This window comes from Ostrinia nubilalis, chromosome 16 (genome assembly GCF_963855985.1).
Source record: "Ostrinia nubilalis chromosome 16, ilOstNubi1.1, whole genome shotgun sequence".
Lineage (NCBI taxonomy): Eukaryota > Metazoa > Arthropoda > Insecta > Lepidoptera > Crambidae > Ostrinia > Ostrinia nubilalis.
Window position 1 is genome coordinate 7074768 of NC_087103.1, and position 21103 is coordinate 7095870.

Here is a 21103-nt window from a genome sequence, read left to right on the forward strand (position 1 = left end):
CTCTCGCGGGCCTTCCACTCTGCAAGGTCGGCGGCATCGGCAGACTGGCTGGCCACACGCCTTCATTGTAACGATATGACTTGCGACTACACGCATATTGGTATTACTAATATTTATGTGATTGACCCAAAACACTATTCCTGTTCAGTTTCTTAGATTTAAGATTGATTTTACTCCCACAAAAAGATCGCCACCACGACCAAGAAAAGATATATGACTCTAGAGATAAGATCACCTTAGCCATTGTATCTGGGTGCCATTAATTCCTTATAACATAAAACTACTGCTATTGTTGATGAAACCAATAATATTAGCTAATATTGGCCCAGACAAACAAATTGCAAACGTTATAGCCGCTAACAACATTAGCACCATTAGTTATGGCTTGACTTCTTTGAATATTGACTTTGACTGCATGCCTTAAAGCAACAAATACTTGTACAATAAAACCTTCAAGTTAACAATTAAGCGGATGTGAACTAAATTCGCAAGAGCTATCTCAAAAGTGAAATCGATTTTATAATCGGGAAATGCAGTTTAATATCGTACATAAATCATGCTTGTGTACAATCGGGCGCGCGGTAAGCTTATCAAGATATCTGCCCAGATGGAATAGTTTCCATTAGATTTCGCGCAAAGCCGCCGCAGGTTCGTTATCAATCAATTTATCTAGTTACCAGCAAACAGACGGCAGATTTGTTGACCCACAACTGCCCAGACCGGTTTGCCACTCAATGGACGTTTTGCCATTCAATGTTACTTTGAAAACAATTTTTGCAAACCTTTTCATACCTCGAGGTTATACTTTTACAGTATAATGAATTTTGCATAGAGAAAATGTTCAAATGCATGTAAGAAGTAAGAAGCAATCAATTTAAACTTTCAAAATTTATCGACTCTAAATTAACACATAAATTGATTCAATTCAGTAAATAGAATATCAATTTAAGCTTCATAAGATCAGATAAAATCTAACACCATTTTATGTTAACTCATTTCCGTTGGAAAACATAGATGACAATGCGTCAATTAAGTTTATCAAAATAGCGGGAAATTCGCGTCTTGGAAATGTAGCGCTAACGAGACAAACGGCCCTTTGCTGACAGGTACACGCTATAAATTACACGTAATACGAACAAACCCGACAACAAATGTAACTGCAAGCTAAGTATGAAATATTGTGCGTTTTGTCAGAGAAGGGCTTAAGTAACCACAACAAACTCGATAAAACAATCCAGATGTTTCTCCGATAAATCACGCAATGTATCTTTGTTCACAGGCAGGCCTTCTACGAACAGAACACGGGGAGTATTGGATTGAACCGTCCAATCAAATATCTTCTGATAGTTCGCAAGGACGGCCTCATGTCATTTATAAAAGATCTGCTCTGATGCAACAAGGCACTCATAGAGGCAAAAGAGAAGTAGATACGAGAACACATTCCGATAGACCTACTCAAAGATTTAGCAGTAATAAATACACACAAAATCAGCCAAACAAGTATTATGACACGGCAAGAAGGGATAGACTAGCGATGGATCGTCGTCGGCGAGAGTATTTGGAGGAAAGGCGAAGACGCTTAGAAGCGATGAGAAGAAATCCTACCGAGTACAGAAGTCATCAAGCCAAGCTACGAATGGAACAACGACGATTGCAAGCAATGTCTAAAAGTATTTCAGTAGAGAGCAAGTCAGTGGAACAGAACTCAGCATTAAAGAACGGGAACCGAAAAAAAATCAACAATGATATGAGATTGCGACGAGTAAAAAATAGACGAAACAGACGTAGGCGATCAAAGAATTGCGCCACGAAGCAGCCGCCTTACCAGTGGAAGACCAAAGACATGGATCATCATGAGCTTGAGCAACATAAAAATAAAGGACAAAATAGGGTAAGTTTTCATGTCATCATCACCACACAAGGTTCTAATTGCTGGCAGTTGACGATTTTAACACATGTCTTTGTTGTTCTAGAACAATCATTACAACAGCAACTATCGTCGCGGCAACCCCAGAAGGCAGAGACGGCCAACACGGTCAGTGAGCAAGCCTCGCCATGTAGAAGTGTTGCTGGTAGCAGATAAGTCCATGACTGACTTTCACGACGAAGACAACATAGAGACTTATCTCCTTACCATTATGAACATGGTACGTACTCGTAAAAGATTAAAAATTACCTTCTAACCAGTACCTATTCTTTAAGTTAAGCTATAGGTTTCTTCTATAAACATCTGTTTTTAAACCAGGTGTCATCGCTCTACATGGATCCATCAATAGGAAACTACATCAAAGTGGTGGTTGTAAAGATCATCTTCGTGGAAGACCTAGGAGCAGCTCCTGACTTGGAAGTGACGAGTGACGCCGACACCACGCTGACGTCATTCTGCCGGTGGCAGCAGCAACTGAACCCGGATGATGACGCCAACCCTCATCACCACGACGTAGCCATTCTCATCACCAGGCAGGACATTTGCAGTCAGCACGGCAACCCTTGTAGGTATGGATGATTTGCTTACTGTGTCCCAAGAAAAGTATCATGTAGTACCCCAGAGTAAATAGAGCATTAGTGCCTGGCAAAAATAAAGATCTTATCATAGTTTACATAATAACATCTTGGTCTTTGTTTCTCTGGATTACCACTTCACACTGTTTTTGATGCATTTTCTTATTTGTAATCTAGAACCTCGAAAGAATATTCTTTAAAACTAGAGTCTATTTACTACAGTCAGGTTACTACTTTTTATTGACGTTAAAAGCAAACCTAATAAATCATTGATATTGTGTTCCGTCATAGCAAAAATCGCATGTAATTTATTACTTTCATTATATAATACAGACTCAAGATCGTTCAATTTTGAAGTGCTGGTGTCTGCTCTTGATCCATAAATATATTAAAATATTGTATTTTAAGCGTATTTTATCATCGAACTTGTCATTTGCACGACTTGAATTATTCGCTCAATCACAAGTAGTGAATTGATTGACACGGTTTTCAGCCTTATCAACGTAATACCAGTAGAGTGCGTGAAGAGTTTTCCCATGGTTATCGTGTCTGAAGTGAATGAGTGCCATGAATGAATCAAGTCGGTGCGTGACGGTCGCGCTGCAAAGGCGCGATATTATTTACAGTCGTACTCCGTGCTGACTCCAGACTGCTTCAAACGTATTAGCATTTATATATTTTTTCTAAACAAACTTACGTTGAGACAAGGTCAATGGCAGGAGCAGGCGTCTGTTCGCAAGTAAACAGTTTTGCGATGAGTAACCGGCTTCGAAATAGAACACTTTCGCATCCTCTCGTCGCCACCTGGGAACAGGTGCGTCCGTAATCAGTTGAAGTCTAATATTTTTGCATTTACGTCATTTTGTAGGTGGATGTATAAATTCTTTCCATAGCAGTAAAATGTTTAAGATGTAATGATCAAAATAAACTGTAAAAGACTTTTAAAGAGTTCACCAATAACCAGAGAACTGATAATTAAATTAAATACGTTATTATAGATAGAGCATGCTAACCAACTGCCATATCTCAAGAATTTGCATCTCGTAAAAATCGTATTATATGACTGAAAGCTATCAATATACCTATGATTTTTGTTTCTACTTAAAAGATTTGGTTAACCAAAACCGTTCTACTTGTAATAAAATGGTCTAGTAAAAGGAGCGTAATCAAAATGAGAACACTCGGAGATAAACGGAGACAAACTGTCCTGTGGCGCTCTGGGCTAAGTAAATAGGCTAGTAAAACTAAGTGGAGATTAAATACAATATTTGGAGTGCGTTAAAATAACAGTGTAATCAGTTGTAATCGGACATGGCTCAGGCCGTGCATACAATGTTGCACAATCGGTGGTATTTAGACTGCAGGCTGTCGGAGCGTTCGTAGTAGAGCATGTCAAGCTTTAACTTACTAAATAAATAGACACCTTCGATACTCGTAATAGGTTCTATATTTCAACAACAATGTATAGTCTAATGTGCTGTCGACTGTACTCAGAAATTCAATTTAAACATTCGACGGCACCGAGGTGTCTGACCACGCAACTGCTCGCCACACACGAGCGACTGGCCAGCATTGAGATCATTGACGTATATATTGATAAATGCAAATTGTACGGTGTACTTTTCTTTTGATATTATGTTATCTGTGACTATATGTAGATAAATGTATCAGACGTTCCGCGTACGCAGTGTATACTGCAAATAAAACAATTTAAAAGTATACTTACGTAGATAAGAGGTCAACAGGAAATAACAGTTAATTATTCTAGTTGACTTACGGTGTACGAGTATAAGCAAAAAATTAAAATAAATACTTGCGCATTTTACACTTAATGCATTTACAATCTCATTCTGCATTTAATGTTAAAACACACCAGCCAAACCTCTCGCAAATATAGTATTAAATGCCTTAGTAACATCAACGTAGTTTTTTGTCCTGTGTAAAATCTTGCATATCATGGACATTTATTTATTTTTTTCTATATATACATTTATGGACTCTAAATTATCAGCCTACATTCGTAAGTGTTCTCGCTGGCCGCCGATCTTTGAATTATCATTAATTACGGTGCTTTGCAAATTATTCAAGGTGCTTAAATGATTGCGTAAACTTTAAACAAGCTTGAAGGCAACACGTCGGGTTGTATCATTTTAGAAATAAAAAAACTAGTAGCGACATACCTTAAAAGCAATCAGAATATATATTTTTTAAATTTGTATTTCAATGATCGGCTCATGCAAAAACGCGTGTATTTAACCTGAAAATTAGTTGCAAAGTAATGTTTAGTAAGGAGTTTAGTATGGGTAATACACCGCCGCGCTCGCGCTGGGCCTCTGGACAAATTGCCGTTTACATTATCGCTTTTTTACGAATGTTTGCGAATCGCTAACGGCGATGCGGTCACATCAAACACGCCGACATTAAGGCCAAGGATACTGAGGTGTATATAAATTGGACACTCATTATTTTAACAAAAGCTTACAACCATATAGCGATACGTAAGTAATTACGGACGCAAGTTTTTTGGCCAGGCTTACTTTTGTGCCTTGCACAACACTTGTATGTGCGATGAGTATGGCGTATTCCTAGCAATTTGAATGATTAAAGTCAATATACTCCGACACCTCTACCACATAATTTTCATTTTAATTTTAATTCATTTTTTGTAAGCAAGCTATCGCGCACAGCGTGAGATGCGACATACTACACAACAATGGTACCCATTGTAAGAACTTATTTGCAAAATAATGCATGAGATTTTCTAGTTTTATTATATAAAGTAATAGAAAAATAATGTGCGAATTGTAATTACCAATAATATGAGATTTTATGCGAAAAACACGACTTTCCAAACTTTCAACGTTGAGTAACGCTTCATTTGAATAAAATTCTCACACGAGTAGTACTCATAGTTAGTCATAGTCTACGAGCATTTTCTAAGAAAAAGTTTTTCAAGTGGCTCTTTCTAGTGCGATTTATTTAAATCTTTCATTAATAGGTGGGCGTGTGTTATTTTTACACGAGCATTAGGTGAGTCGTAGGATAGCCCGCAAACCTGGATACTGAACTGAGATGAAGCAGACACAGGTCTTACATAACGCGATCATCGTGTTGAGTATTTGTTTAGAATCAAATATTTTTCAGCGGTGCCGACAGCACTCCAGTCTACTCATCAACACTGCACGTGTTTTCTCACTCGAATTCAGATTTGCATATATTGTATAAATTAGTAACAAGCGTTCATGTTTTATGCATTGTTTAAATAATGTCACTAGGTACACCTACTTTGGTCTGCGAACTGGCAAACATTGTTTTAACTGTGTAAAGAGTGTTACGTGATAATTATTTAGTCATTTACGAGCCTGTGCCCTGACCTTTCCTATATCGACCAACGTAGATACTCTACGTGTTTCTAGAATAAAATCAGTTTTAAACTTCATGTAGGATTTATTAACATGCAAAAGCAAATTGGATCCAGATTGGCCTGGTAGGAATTATAAATCGGCATAGGCCGGGTGCCTTCGGATATTGACCCACCGGCTAGCCTTCGACTGTCAGCTCGCTAACCGGCCGTGCCTAATTTATGTTGATGCAATTTACTCTTACACTCTTGTTAATGTTTTTTCTCAGCTTTAATACTCGTTCAACATTAATAATGACGCGCTTTGTTATGCGAGTAGGAGTATTTACAGCGCATTTTGTACTTTGGGTACATATTTTGTTTCAAAAAATCACAATTGATTGTCTGTAGACCTTTTTTCGTTTAGAAAATGCACTTTGTATGTGAATATAAATAAGACATAGGTAAATGAAATACTCGTAGCTTAAAGGCAACATTACTGATTTTCTAGGTAAGTAGTAAGTAGGTATCTATTGTCGTAGGTCATTATTCAAATTTCGTTTTAAATACCCTATTGCGGACCTCTCTCGCCACAGAATGCAAGTTATTCAGCAAATCGATTCCAACACGGAGCACGTATGACCAAAAACCTGTGCGTAATGAATGCAACGAGGAAGCACGGTTCGGTAAACGGTACAAACGAGTAGTCGAATGTTCTCAGAAGGCGGCAATCAAAGACAATGTGCGGTAACGGTGTCGCCGCGGGCTTGCACATGCATTATGCATCGGCACTCGTAAAAAATTGCAATCATCAATATGTAAACACGGCGCATAAGATACGCATTTGCAGTTGCGACACTGACGCGAATAGCGAAGCCAGAATTTAATAAAACATGCTCTAGAGATTTTGCAATAGCAGTAATAAATTGTTGACCACAACAGATAAATGTTTAATAGTTTTTACCTTCATACTAAACAATAGGTTAATTAAAATTGAACTTATCAGTGTAGAGTGCAAAAATATTAAATATCATCTGTCGTGCACTTAGGTAATTGCATTCAATTTAAGATTTATTTAAAGCTTTGGCATAAACACCAAGTTGATGCAACAAAAAAGATTATTCCAAACGATAACCAAATACTTCTTGCCAATATTACAATATGAAACATGGCCGATAGCAGTCGCAAGATCATCATAACCGCTAATTAAAAAATAAAAAAGGGTCCAGACATCCGAAGAAAGTCCGACAGATGGTGTCCCCATTTCAAAAAGAGGGCAGATCAGTGATAAGCTATCACCTAATCTCGCTTGATTAATCGCCGCGCAATCTAAAGACTGCTTTGACTGCTTCTCGGTAGCGGTCTTTGGACAAAGGGCGCTCGTTAAAAATAATGAAGACAGTTAAGGCGCGGTCATGCACTGAAAATTTAATTACAATATCGTCTGTCATATGAATGGGAGCGATGAAAAGAAACGTTGAGAGAAATTCATACATCCGATCCTGTTGATATATGTACATATTTAGTGCAACTAAATGCCTGACAACCATATTCAATTGCGAGTGTCACCTCCAAAATATTACGTAAAATATAAGTAAATAGGTTACCGAAGCAGTCGCCAGGCTGTCTCGAGTAACCTGCATGTTTGCACAAATGCACCGCTTTGTCGAAAATACGATATGCGATACGTTGGGGTTAAGCGAATGACAATAAATTTTATACGCACGATCGGCTCATCTCTGAAGTATCCAACAGTTTTTCATTCAATACGGTAAAATGAAAATTTATGTAGGTACATAAATTCCATTAAAAAAGCAATTTTATTGAATTTTTACGTTAAAATTATCGCTATTCGAATCGAGTCGAGAGATAATCATAATTCGGCCGATATCGAGGTTACTTTTACTCGAAATGATTCATTTCCATTCATCCGGCGTTCGTAAGTCTACCACTTAACACGGTCTCTGCGGTCAGCCGCCACGCCGTCTCGCTGCGTACCTCCGCCTCTTCCGCTGCAGTCCCAGCTAATAATAACCCAGTTATTAGCACAGACGAATTGCTCAGGAAGCTGCTACTTGCTGTCATTACGGACAGGTGGTGTGGAGCGGCAGCAAAATGGTTAAAGGATACTCAAGTTCGTTGACACTTCAAACTGGCAATGTTTAAATATACGATAACATTTTTTCTGTAGCTTATTAGAAGGCGTGTTTCCTGATATTATGCAAATGCAAAATAATGTATTCAGTATAATTAAAATATCCATTAATCACACGTTTATAACCGTATGGCTTAAGACGGTATCATAGACGTAAAAACATGAATGTTAGTCGCAGTAGACATCCAACTGGATATTTTTAAACTTGAATGACCATTTTGTATTGCTTTATAAAAGTCTTTACAAATAACACAGTAAAACAACGAGATTCCCTTCTGAATATATGAATGTCAGCGAAATAAAAAAGACTGCAAATATTTATTTAGCAAGACATAATTGCTCAATAAAATTGCCATTGCGCCTTCGCGCTATTTTTTGCTGCAAAGGCTCGGCGCTCCAGGCACTCGGTGCATCTTACAAAATTAAGCACAAGTACGGATAACTTGAAACTCGTTAAAGCGAGTGTTCCGTACAATTTAATAGAATTACTAAATAACGCATACAATTTATGTTATAGTTGAAATTGTTATTGCAACTGAGTAATTGCATTTGAGCACTACACAATACGTTTACGGGAACCGCCTTGCAACTCGAGACATTTGATTTACTATTTCCACTTAATAAACAATTTTCGAAACATAAATAATCGCACTTTGAAACTTTATGCATAGCTATTCAATTAAAAATAAATAAATAAATAAATAAATAAATATAAATAAATCTTTGGACAATTTCACACAGCGCCAGCTAGCCCCAAAGTAAGCAACTTAATGCTTGTGTCATGGGTGCTAGCTTAACGGATATACTACTTATATGCTTTTTTTTTTTTTAAATACATACATATTATACATAGTCACACCCAGACCCGTCACAGAAATTAAAATTCATCATTTCAATTTTCTGCCCGGCCGGGAATCGAACCCGGGACCTCTCGGCATAGTAGTCCGTTCTGAACCACTACACCAAACGGCCGACAAAAATGAAGTTACCAATAACTTTGTTATGTAATTTTGACCTAATTTATAATGATTTACGAGAAAATAATTTATTCGAGTAATTTTTCAATGGTGTACATAACCGTTTTAAAATTGATTCCCATAACCCTGAAGCGCTGCGCATGTGGTTGACCCCATTACCGACAATTATTTCCCATAAACGGTCCGTAAACTGTTTAATATGTTGACGTTTATTCACACGCCTACTTTCTCCGTTTTCAACGCGAGAAATCACTGGTTTTGATTCGAAATCTTTATGCACGGGATGAATTTATGTGTCAGGCGGTAAATCAAACACGTAGAATCAAATTTTGCAACTCGCTGGAACTAACACCCGTGTCGGGCCGCGGTGGTCGGCCCTTTGCCGCCGTGATTTACGCGCTCCGTAAAAAGAAAATGTCAATCGATTAATGTCATTAAAACACAATCACATGGCGATTGAGCGTTACAAAATAAAACCTTATTATGCGCCGACTATATCTGGAAAATGACCTCTAAATATATGCGGGTTTGGGCATTGACCAAGCCCGTCCAATACCTACACACGTCAATAATATTAATTGCCTAATTTGACGCTTCGCAACATATTTTTTGTACATACAAGGTGTGTGTTTTATATCTATAAAAATACAACAAACATGCCGTATAATCATGATTAATATGGTGTTGCTGTATTTATTTCTTCGAGCTTTATTTGGTATTGTCTGTTATTTACGATTACAAATACAGTCATATTTAACTGTTATAGCTACTGTAGACCTTTTGCATAAAAAGTTTACATATAAAGTAAATATATAAACCTATATTTTACTATAAAAATATGTTTATCTAAATATTTGGTACAAAAGACATCAACGCGTTGGTAACTTTATTATTTTTATTTATTTTGCATTTGCAGTGAAAAGCTTGATATTTAATTTTAAAAAACTTTAAATTACTAACAGACATATAAATTAATCTGAACCAAAAATATACGCAATCACCGATGCAATCATATGATACCTATGGAAGTAGTAATATTGAATATTCAAAACCGTTTTACAGCAGCTGCATTTACGAGTACAATCGAGTAGACCTCCTTTTTACTGTGCCACTTCTTACGGTCTTGTGCCCTTTAGCCCAGTACAGTCTGAACAATGAAAAACACCAACACAATATTTAGACGTGTCGTAAAGTACGCCGTATGTAGGTTTGTACTGCAACCGGGAGCCCTTTTTACTGGTCCATAAATAAAAAGCTTAAACGCTCTGCTGTTTTGTGTATGAGTAGAGTATATTGAATTTATTGCACGCAATTTATAGTGCTTTTCATCGGCTTCCGCGTGGCTCTGAGTCAGCGGCGGCGGTATTATTAGCCGCCTATTCCCGTACGCGCCGGCACAGACTAGCCGACAGATATTTCACAGAAGTGAATTGCTTTCATTCAAATTATGGAATCGGGGATTGTCTACATTGATTTAGTTTAGATTTGGTCTGTCCCCTTAACTGTGACTTTCCTTTTAGCTACTCATGTAAATGTCAGTATCCTTTTGGTTTTACTAATTGAAAATCTTAACTAACTTACCCATTCTCCAAGTAATGATTTGCTTGCAAAAACGACTTAAATACTCCTCACTTGAGTCCTCAGCTCCTCACTATGAAAATTGCTGTATTTTTTGCAAAATTATATGATTTATTACGATCCTATTTCCATTTATTCTTTGAGTATGTTCAGTTATTCGTCGCAACGCTACCGCTGCGTAATCGCGACGCACTATGCGTGGCCTGCAATTAGTGCATTGCTGATATTTGCGACACGAACCGCGATTATCTGATATTACGCGCCATTCATGACATACCTTCAGTGTACACCGACAAAATTGTAACCGTTTTCCTTATCGTAATGAATGAACACAATGGCTTGCACTTTTTCCTTAACACTAGCAATATTCGCATTTATCTATAGATATGTAATATGTATGTACTATCCATCTATGTAGTTTTTCCATTCCATTAAGTGATGAAAATGACATATTTTTCCCCGAAAGTGTGTTGAAAAACATTGCTACGCGCGTGAGCTTTACTGAAGCTCTTAGTAGCGGCTGCAATTCCGCCTCGACGATATTAATCAACTACGCATTCATTAGGATCCAGAGCTAATTAGCATAAACCCAGTTTTTTTTATCTGGGACTTAAGATACCTATTGATAATCATCTGAATAGTAACTGTTTGTGAGATTTTCCGACAAAGCAGTAACAAGTTTTTTGTAGATACGACATGCTGTAACTTATCCGTTTGTTAACAAAAAATAATGTTTTTGCAAATCTCAATTTGTCCTATGACCGTTGCTCTTTAGCTAGGTTTAATTATTCGGTAATTCTGCGTACGCGCACGCGCGTGCAAATTACTGCAGCTACGATTTGCGACATACTCACGCTAATAAGCGGCTAAACATCACACGTCTCACTAAACATAACCACTAATTAATTTAATAAACGTTTAACTTGAAATTACAGTTTGGTTAGAACCGATTATAAAATTAATTTGTTGGTTTTTCGTAAAATAATTCTGACTTAATTTTCTGCTTTATATGTTTAATTTCTGATGTCATTAACTTTATGACATAAGTAGTTAGTAAATATAATTTTGAGTACTACTGATCTTTCTTTAGGTTTGAAATCGATAACCTGAAAAACCTGAAAATACTTAGGTATGTGCTCGCTTTCTGCATTATTGTTTTCGTTTAAATACGAGTATGTCATTGTCTACCTACATTATTCTTACACATTACAAACTACGTCATAATCTCTACACTTTCAGTAAAGTACACAGCTCCGTCTTCTTTTCTGTTTAGACTTAATTTTCCCCCATTTTCTGCTCAAGCAGTTATCATCTACTAAAGTCTTAAGCATATTTTCCCCCATCTACTCTATACTCTATCGGTTATTATCAGCACACTAAGTCGTTTGTTTGTAAACAGTACGTTGGGCGTGGCGCACGTGGCGGGCATGTGCAAGCCGGACCGCAGCTGCTCCGTCAACGAGGACAACGGCATCATGCTGGCGCACACCATCACGCACGAGCTGGGACACAAGTGAGTACCATGGCTTCTTCTATTTTATGACTTTGAGCGGTTTTTTCCACTTCTTCTATTATCATCTCTCGTTCCCACCGCGGTACCAAATTATTTATTATTCGCGGTATTTCGTCCAAAATACCGCAGTGCCTGAAGACGAAAGTCTACAACCAATGTGTGTTACCAGTGATAACTTATGGCTCGGAAACGTGGCCTCTCACTATAGGCCTTATACAGAAGCTCAAAGTTGCACAGCGTGCTATGGGGAGGGCTATGCTTGGTGTTTCTTTGCGAGATCGAATCAGAAATGAGGAAATCCGTAAACGAACTAAAGTCGCTTACCCGACGGATTAGCAAGCTGAAGTGGCAATGGGCAGGGCATATAGTACGCATAACTGACGGCCGATGGGGCAGCAAGGTTCTGGTACCGTTGTTACTCCTATGTAATCAGGATGTAGATTCTTTTCTTAAAAGTCCTTGTATGTCACCTGACATCCACTTTGGACTGAGGGGAAGTCGATCCATTACTTAGAACTTCTCATGTTCTTCTTTCGTTGCGGATCCAATGACAGTTAACTTTTCCCCGGGACAAACTTGACCTTCATTGGTTGGGATTTTATTGGCGGTCAAGCTGTAGATCCTGGCTACACAGGAGTTGCAGCGGTGGGAAATAGAGGTAATATATATTGAGGATCTCTATGACTTTGAGCTGTTTTTCAAGGGATTATTCCCTGATACTTTTAAGAAAAACTGTATCTTGGCAAGAAGTTGCAGCGATGGAAACCAGAGGTGGGAATAGTCCCGTTAAATGAGTACTATGTTTTTTTCTTCTTTGAGCGGTTTGCATAAAACTCATTTCCATGAGTTCCAGTTTTAAAACTACTATCAATTATCTACTTTAAAGTAGATATGCATTGCATGACATCATTTTCTTTTAAAAGTTAGGCAGATACTTTTAAGATCAGGAATGTATAATACTCAATGTGGTTCTTTTTTCTGAGCAAAATCATGACTATTAATAATATCAAATTCAAAGAGTTTAGAGTTGCTGAAACAAGGTGTCATTCTTAATGACTTCGGTATTATTTATGACGAGTTCTCAAATTGCCCAGAATCGTTTCACGTGCACAGAATGAAAATAAAACAGTCAAATTATATTGATATATTTTTCTTTCTTTCCTTCGATGTTTTTATAATACAATCGTGGTATGTGTATTTTTCTTTAATATCTATTTTTCTGTTCAAAAAATAACCAGTTACTATTATTGTTAATAGAAATGCATCAGTTTGTTATGACTTGAGCGAAGAAATGTTTACATAAACTTTTATATGTAAATTGTTATTTTAAGAAGATTGCACCATTTTTCTCTTGATATGTAATCACAAATCTGTGCGTAGATACTAAACCGAAATAGAGACGGTTTTCATAAATCCGCAATAGATAATATCTACTGAATGTTTTACTATGCTATAAAGAATTTAATGTTCGATTAGATAAGAGAAAATTATTTAGACCATAAGCAAGATTTATGGCGGAGGAGCGATCGAGCGATGCATTATCGGCCGGCGCGGCATCGATGCCTAGTATTCTGAAACTATAAAATACTAATAGGCATTGATAAATTCAAATAGATTTCATGCTTTACATCGGACTGTAAATTTTATGTGATTTATTAAGACCACAATATAAATTACAACAGTCAATCAAATGGGAACTTTACGGTTTGTGTCGTAAGAGCTGTAAAAGCTAAACGCAAAGTAGGTGAACTTTATAAAGGTTTGTTGTTAGTTCAAAATTATAATTGGGTTTGTTTATCATTGCAAATGCCGCGCTGTAATTTAAGCTCTCATAAATTAGGTTGTCTAGATAATAATATTTCGCTTGTTTGACCTTCCTGAAAGTATGATTACATGCAATTGATATTGTTCAACTAATTACAATTTGCATACACTGTATCACGAGTCCACGATCAGTAACATGCTTAGTTGAAATTCACTGTAAATATGAATATCAAGTGAACCAGAGTTCCCATTTCACTGCGTGTTCGATATCCATCGTCTCACAACAGCAAATTATTCCTAGCCGTATTTACGTTGATAGTTTTACGCAACGTAACGTTTATAGTACGCAGCTAAGGGCCACATCCCACGACGGTTCTATGGCGACGTAGGCATAATAAAGCTTCAAAACACAAACTTCAGCTTATCATATTTTTTGATATTAGGTAGAATTGGTTATTTGTAGTTCTAGCTTTCATACCATCTTCCAGATTCAAACAATTTGATTCAATCTTGTCACTATAGAACTGCTGCTGGCTTCCCATAGCTTCATAGTGAGATGTGCGCCTAAGTTCGACTGGCTTCGCAAATAGGTTATTGTAACATTGCAACAGCATCATTAGTCTGTCGTCCACTTCGCTCCAGGCGCCTACTGTATGGGCTTCACGATATTCACTTCGATCGTCTATCGAAATGATAAATTACAGTTGAATAGCTCCATCCAAATTATATTATATTACCAATACATTTCATAATAGCTGTATTGTGTGATAAAAGCACACTTCATTATGCGTAAGTTGTAAAGATTTCAGCATTAGCTGATTGTAAGATTATGAAAATAAAATACGTTTATCGTAAGTTTTATCACTTGCACAACACTCGACAGTGTTCAAAAAATGTTTACAACGACAACAATGTCTTACGGTTTCACCAGACGGATAAATCATTTCCCCACAAAATGCGAAGATATTTTAAGCCCCACGAGTGCTGTTACATTGTTATGCTATATTATTTTGAAAATAAGTGCTAATTTTATTTGGCAACTGTTGCCTAGCGCTTCGCTATCGACTGACTCATGTTACTAACTCGGGATTGCCGCAAGGACGTTGCGTTATGATAGAAAAATTAACAAATGATTCTTCCATTCCACTTCTAATTTTAGTAATCATTATTAGAGGTGCGAAATTGATGATGATAAGATACAATTTGCGAGTAAATCTTGCGCAATATTTTATTAAAGATTTTACGCAAGTGTTTGTTGAATTCTATCCACTATAGCTTATACAGCTGAATTTACATAATAATAACACCTATGGGTCTTGCATTTCACTTATCTTAAGTCTGAGCTTTTCTTTAGAAGTCGCAGAGGCTTTCAAACTGCCATCAATACTGCAAGACACCGCTAAAGAGCTTTAAATAAAGTACGATAGTTGGGTGTAAATCCGTGTAATTTAAGGCCAGGGATTGTGTGAACACAAACGACGGCTGATTATGAGCCGACAATGTAGCAAGAGCACATCAGGTTTCACATATTTGTCGCAAAATCACCCTTAGCACTACTACATAAGATACTATAGTGCATGAAGCTTGATGTGCCATCATGGATACGAGAAAAGACTCCGTGAAATGTAGCTGAGGCATTGAACGGTTTGAATACGTATCGTGCAATTGTGTATTTACAGTTTACAAGCCGTAAATAGCCATAGAGGGATTTGTGGGCGTGGGCCTTTAGTACATGATTGTGCAAAAATATTGCTTGGTATCAAGAATAATATTCGAATAAGTAGTGTGATGAGCATATATCTACGAGTATACGCGGAATCATAGAAGTTTTGAGTACAAAAAAACGTATAAAGTGTTAAGTACCAAATCATCGATCGACTTCAACAATAAAATTGACGATCAATCATAGGTAGGTGTGGCAGCTTTGACCGGTTTAGACAAAACGTAAGCTATTAAGTAATGGCCATAAATTCGATCGCGATCCAAAATACCTACAAAAACATAATAACACAGATATCGTATCAGGCAACAGCAGGTGTATTTATGTCAATTTGAACTTCCGCTCTATCAGTAAGTAAATAAAGGACGTAATTGGAGTTGCGTGCTAGACAACACCTACAATCATAACGCACACAAAGGTTACATAACTGGCGCACAACGACCTTCCGACGAGAATGCATCATTCGCGCAGAACGATGCCCCCGCGCGTATCTCCAAACAACATCGTTATTTTTTAACTTATCTCGAACAAAGAATAATGGAAATGATAACCGGCGCCAAACTACGCCTGTTTATGCAATTAAAGATTTTATTACCAATAAATGTATCATCTTTCCGTATTTCAGCAATCAATCAATGTTGACATTAATTAGATAATTTATGAAAGACGGTCTTATAAAAATAACCGCGTTTGCTATTCTTGTAGTACAGTCATCAACAGATAAGCAGTGTCATGTATTGGGCCGATACGGAAATAATACACTAATATTAAATATTGACCACAAATAGGTAATTTTCCTAATTTATTTAACTCCGAATGAATGGGCTGTTGTAATCGATTTAAAAACTTAACGAAATAAGCCATAAAATCGTTATAAGGCAATAAAATTAAACATAAAGTACCAACATTCATTGACTAAGGACCATTTAAAAATTAAAATTGGTAATTATAACGATAAATAAAGGCAATAAAACGACTTTCAGAAGACTTATAAAATCATATCAGTGTCTTTTTATTTTGAAGTAGGTATTTATGCCTGTTTATGGGAATATTTGTCTTTTATAAATAAAAAAATAATAATTCGTTTTATGATTCTTATTAAATATTGTAGGCCTTGATCATACTTGGACATTTGCCACTATAAATAAAGGTCGTTTAGCATACATATTCTTATAGGTACTTAAGTAGTTAACTGAGTGAACTGTGCGATAAAATCCGCAATTTATCACTGCTATGATCTGATGAATGACACTGACATGTGTAGGCTAGCGGCTATCGTCCAAATCGTTTTTCAACACCCACGCTCATGCGTTGCAAATCGACCATTTACATCGCTTTTAAAACTTTATCTACACTAATATTATAAAGAGGAAAACTTTGTTTGTTTGTTTGTTTGTTTAGTTGTAATGGATAGGCTCAAAAACTACTGGACCGATTTTAAAAATTCTTTCACCATTCGAAAGCTACATAACTCACGAGTAACATAGGCTAAATTTTATTTTGGAAAAAAATAGGGTCCCGTAAAATATTTAGGATTTTCATAAGACGTGGAAAAGCGCCATCTATCGTCATTGGTTAAAATCTTCTTGCGCCTGACAAAAATTTTTGAGGTACGTAAATATTCATGAAGGCAAAGCTGTCAAACGCCATCTATCGACATCATTAGTAAATTAGTAACTAAATATTACATGTACTATGAATAGCGCTGTTCGTAAATAATATTGAAAATTTAATAAATAAAGATATTTTATGTAATTGAACCATTCACTGTATGTACCTATTTGAATCATTCACTGTGTTTAAACGAGCAAATCAAAGTGTTAATTAGTTACTTTTTACAACTTCCTTGCAAATTCTTACTATGTGCCGCCATCTACCGAGATGAATATTAGGGTACGGTTCAGCGGCGGACAAATGGGATGGGCGCGTGGGCGATTGTAGTTAAATAGGATAAGAATTACTTCGTTTTTATTTTCTGTATGTAATTTGTAAATTTTTTGATAGGGTCTTTATTTTAATTACTTAGGTTGGTAGGTACTTACTTATTTGATTTTAATGATAATTACTATAGGTACGTATTAGTAGAAAGAAAGGTCATTGAATGACTAAGTGACTCACTCACTCATCACGAAGTCTCGGAAACTACAAGTCTCAAAAGAGTTCTCATAGGCGTTAATGGTCTATCTATTCCACTTTGATCACCTGGCTTTGATCACCAAGATGATCAAAGTGGACTCCAGTTAAATGATTTTTTTAGTGTTCTTTGATCACCTATAAATAAATCATACCTCTGAATTGTCACATACATGTCCAATTTGTTTATTGCGGTTTTTAGAAAATATCAAAAATGTTACAAAACAAAATATTATGTAGTACAACAATTGGACATGTGACTATTCAGAGGAGGTGTGATTTGTTTGTAGATGATCAAAGGACACTAAAATAATAATTTAACTAGAGTCTACTTGGCTCACCCAGGACATCGTATCCGTGGCTGATCAAAGGCACAGAACAAATTCAAAAGACACTAAATTGTCGCTGTAAGTCCACTGGCTTTGATCAGCCAGGTGATCAAAGTGGAATATACCTCCTTTTAGAACGTAGGTAGTCTCTAAGACGAAATTTTGCAAAATTAAACCCTTATGGGAGTTATAAAGGGGGTTAGAAGTTTGTATTGCAGTCCTCGGTTTTTAAAGTAAGAGACTTGAAAGTTAAAATGTATGCTCACTATGATCTCTAGATATTGTGGAGGTGTACATATACTGTTCGGTATACTTTGGTACTGTGTACACATAGGTTTGCCGACGATTGTCGTCATGCCAGAATCGTTGGAAGATCTTGGCACAATGCTCGAAGACCTTAATCGATTTTCCCAACAGGTAGGCCTGAGGATGAACATGGACAAAACGAAGCTAATGTCGAATGTCCATGTTGCGCCCTACCCAGTTTCAGTTGGGAGCTCAATTCTCGAGATTGTCGACAAGTAGGTATGTCTACCTCGGACAAACGATCCAGCTAGGTAGGTCCAATTTCGAGTAGGAGGTCAATCGTCGAATCCAACTCGGCTGGGCAGCGTTCGGGAAACTACGCAACATCTTTTCGTCCAAAATACCTCAATGCCTTAAGACTAGAGTGTATAACCAATGTGTGTTACCAGTGATAACTTATGGCTCGGAAACGTGGCCTCTCACTATAGGCCTTATACAGAAGCTCAGTTGCACAGCGTGCTATGGAGAGGGCTATGCTTGGTGTTTCTTTGCGAGATCGAATCAGAAATGAGGAGATCCGTAAACGAACCAAAGTCGCTGACATAGCCCGACGGATTAGCAAGCTGAAGTGGCAATGGGCAGGGCACATAGTACGCAGAACTGATGGCCGATGGCGCAGAATGGTTCTGGAATGGAGGCCGCGTACCGGAAAACGTAGCGTGTGACTTCCACCTACAAGGTGGACCGACGACATCGTAAAGGGAAGCGCTGGACGCAGGCCGCTTCCAATCGATCAACATGGAAAGCATTGGGGGAGGCCTATGTTCAGCAGTGGACGTCCTATGGCTGAAATGGTGGTGGTGGTGGTGGTGGTGGTACATATACTGAAAATGTATCATTAGAAATCAACTACGGGGGCTAAGGAGATAAAAGGAGGGTTGGAAGTTTAAATTATGAAAGTCCTATGTGTTTAAAGTAACAGAGTTGAAATTTAAAATGTATGCGCTCTAGATGCTAAGAGCGGATTTTACGAAACTCCACCCCTAATGGAGTAAAACGAGGTCCACGCGTACGAAGTCGCGGGCGGCCGCTAGTTTTGGTAATAAATTTGGAAAAGATTTACAACTTCAACACCAATTAACCGTGTACCTTGTAAATCAAACATCAATATCATATTACGCCCCAAAATTAATATCTGAAAATGGAAACCATTCTTCAATCTGCCCACGCTGCTAACAATGGGTTTTCATCAAACGTCGACAAGAAAATTTAATCTGTTTTCGTAAATTGTTCGGGACCATAGCCGCAGCACTAAGTCATATTTTCATTGATGTGATTACAGCCCGCGCCCGGTAACAGCGATTACGCTCGATTCTAATAGAGCCATTAAAATAGCCAATACCTAAGCTTGTTGCCTCAAACATGCGCCGACCGAATGGCTCTGATATACATACAGTTTCTTGGTGGGTTAATCGTTATGAAGGCTATATTCGACTTTTTGCTACATACATGGATCAATTTTCACCTCAGAAAGCGAGGCGCTTTTCCGTAGCAGGTAATTCGTTGGCAACCAGACGAAAATGTTTATAGCGCCCTGCTGGATATTTTCTTATTCAAGTCGCGAAAAAAATATGAATAAATAATAGAAAAAGCTAAGCATCCATCAGCCATCAATACTCTTATCCATAGACATGCAACAATTATACAATACAATATCCAGGCATAAAATAGTATTTACATTTAATTCAACTATACCATAGACTATACGTACCTGGGTTTTCTTTTATTTTTCTTAAACTTAACTTCATTCGAATTTTAAATCCACGCCTTTGTTCCAGTTTTGGCCTGTACCATGACACGGAGAAGATCGGGTGCCATCGGCGCGAGGGATCTACCCTGCACATCATGACGCCAATCTTCGAGGCTGACACCGTACAAGTGGCTTGGTCGAGATGCAGCAAGCGGGACGTCACCAACTTCTTGGAGTTAGTGAGCTCTACCTACGTTTATTATATGTAGAGGATGTTTTCAATAGCACAGCAGATGTAAAATTACAATGTTACCATTCTTATTTAATAAAACTTGCTGTTATAGAGTGCTAAGCTTACGTGCCTGAAAGTACAATTTGTTAAAAGCAATCGTGAAAAAAATCTGTAGATGATGAAAATCGGTAATGTTCTACAAAAAGCGGGTATTTTATTTACGAAATGTTTGTGTTACTACTCCAAACCGCATCTGGCTTAGTAGCTTTACAAAAAACCTGTGTAGTAAAATCTCAACAATGCCTTGAAAAATCATGAAAAAAGTTACTTAACTTACATTGTTGCAAGGAAAATTATCAGTTACATTATCAAATAAGACGAAAAACAACAAGTAGGTAATGTACGAATCAGTATTAATTAAAACTTGAAATAAAGATCCAATCAAAATAAATACGTGCAATTAACGCAAAATCCTTTTCATTATCATCGGCGTGTATCTTTGATATCCGGCAGATATTATAAAGTTAAATAGGTACGCTTTAAAATAAAAGACCTACGCGAGTAAAATGCGTAAAGCTTTTAACGCTTCCTACTCACAGCGAGAATTAAATATCAAAGCTATTATTGATTCGCGTTATCGCGCGATCGCAGATGCCCCGCAGCGGATCTATTGAAGTGCCACTATATAACTTTCCTTATTACAGCCACTTAGTTCCAAACTAGTGTCGTTTAGCATAGAAAGTTATTTGATTGTACTAGTTATCTGTCATCTTATTACACGCTAATAATACGAATGTTTTACGACCATAATAAAACTGAAAGTTGAAATAGAAATTCTACGCGTATGAGCCGCCTCACAAGGCC

The 21103-nt window shown here is 37.3% G+C and overlaps 1 protein-coding gene across 1 annotated transcript in view; it reads left to right on the forward strand.

Moving 5' to 3' along the window:
- Nucleotides 1-21103, forward strand: part of LOC135079475 (A disintegrin and metalloproteinase with thrombospondin motifs 7) — a 72561-nt gene that overhangs the window by 43416 nt on the left and 8042 nt on the right. The window contains exons 5-9 of the mRNA XM_063974132.1: nt 1280-1891; nt 1974-2147; nt 2246-2496; nt 11952-12065; nt 20096-20242. Coding sequence (XP_063830202.1) covers nt 1280-1891; nt 1974-2147; nt 2246-2496; nt 11952-12065; nt 20096-20242 — 1298 coding nt within the window. The remainder of the gene's footprint in view (nt 1-1279; nt 1892-1973; nt 2148-2245; nt 2497-11951; nt 12066-20095; nt 20243-21103) is intronic.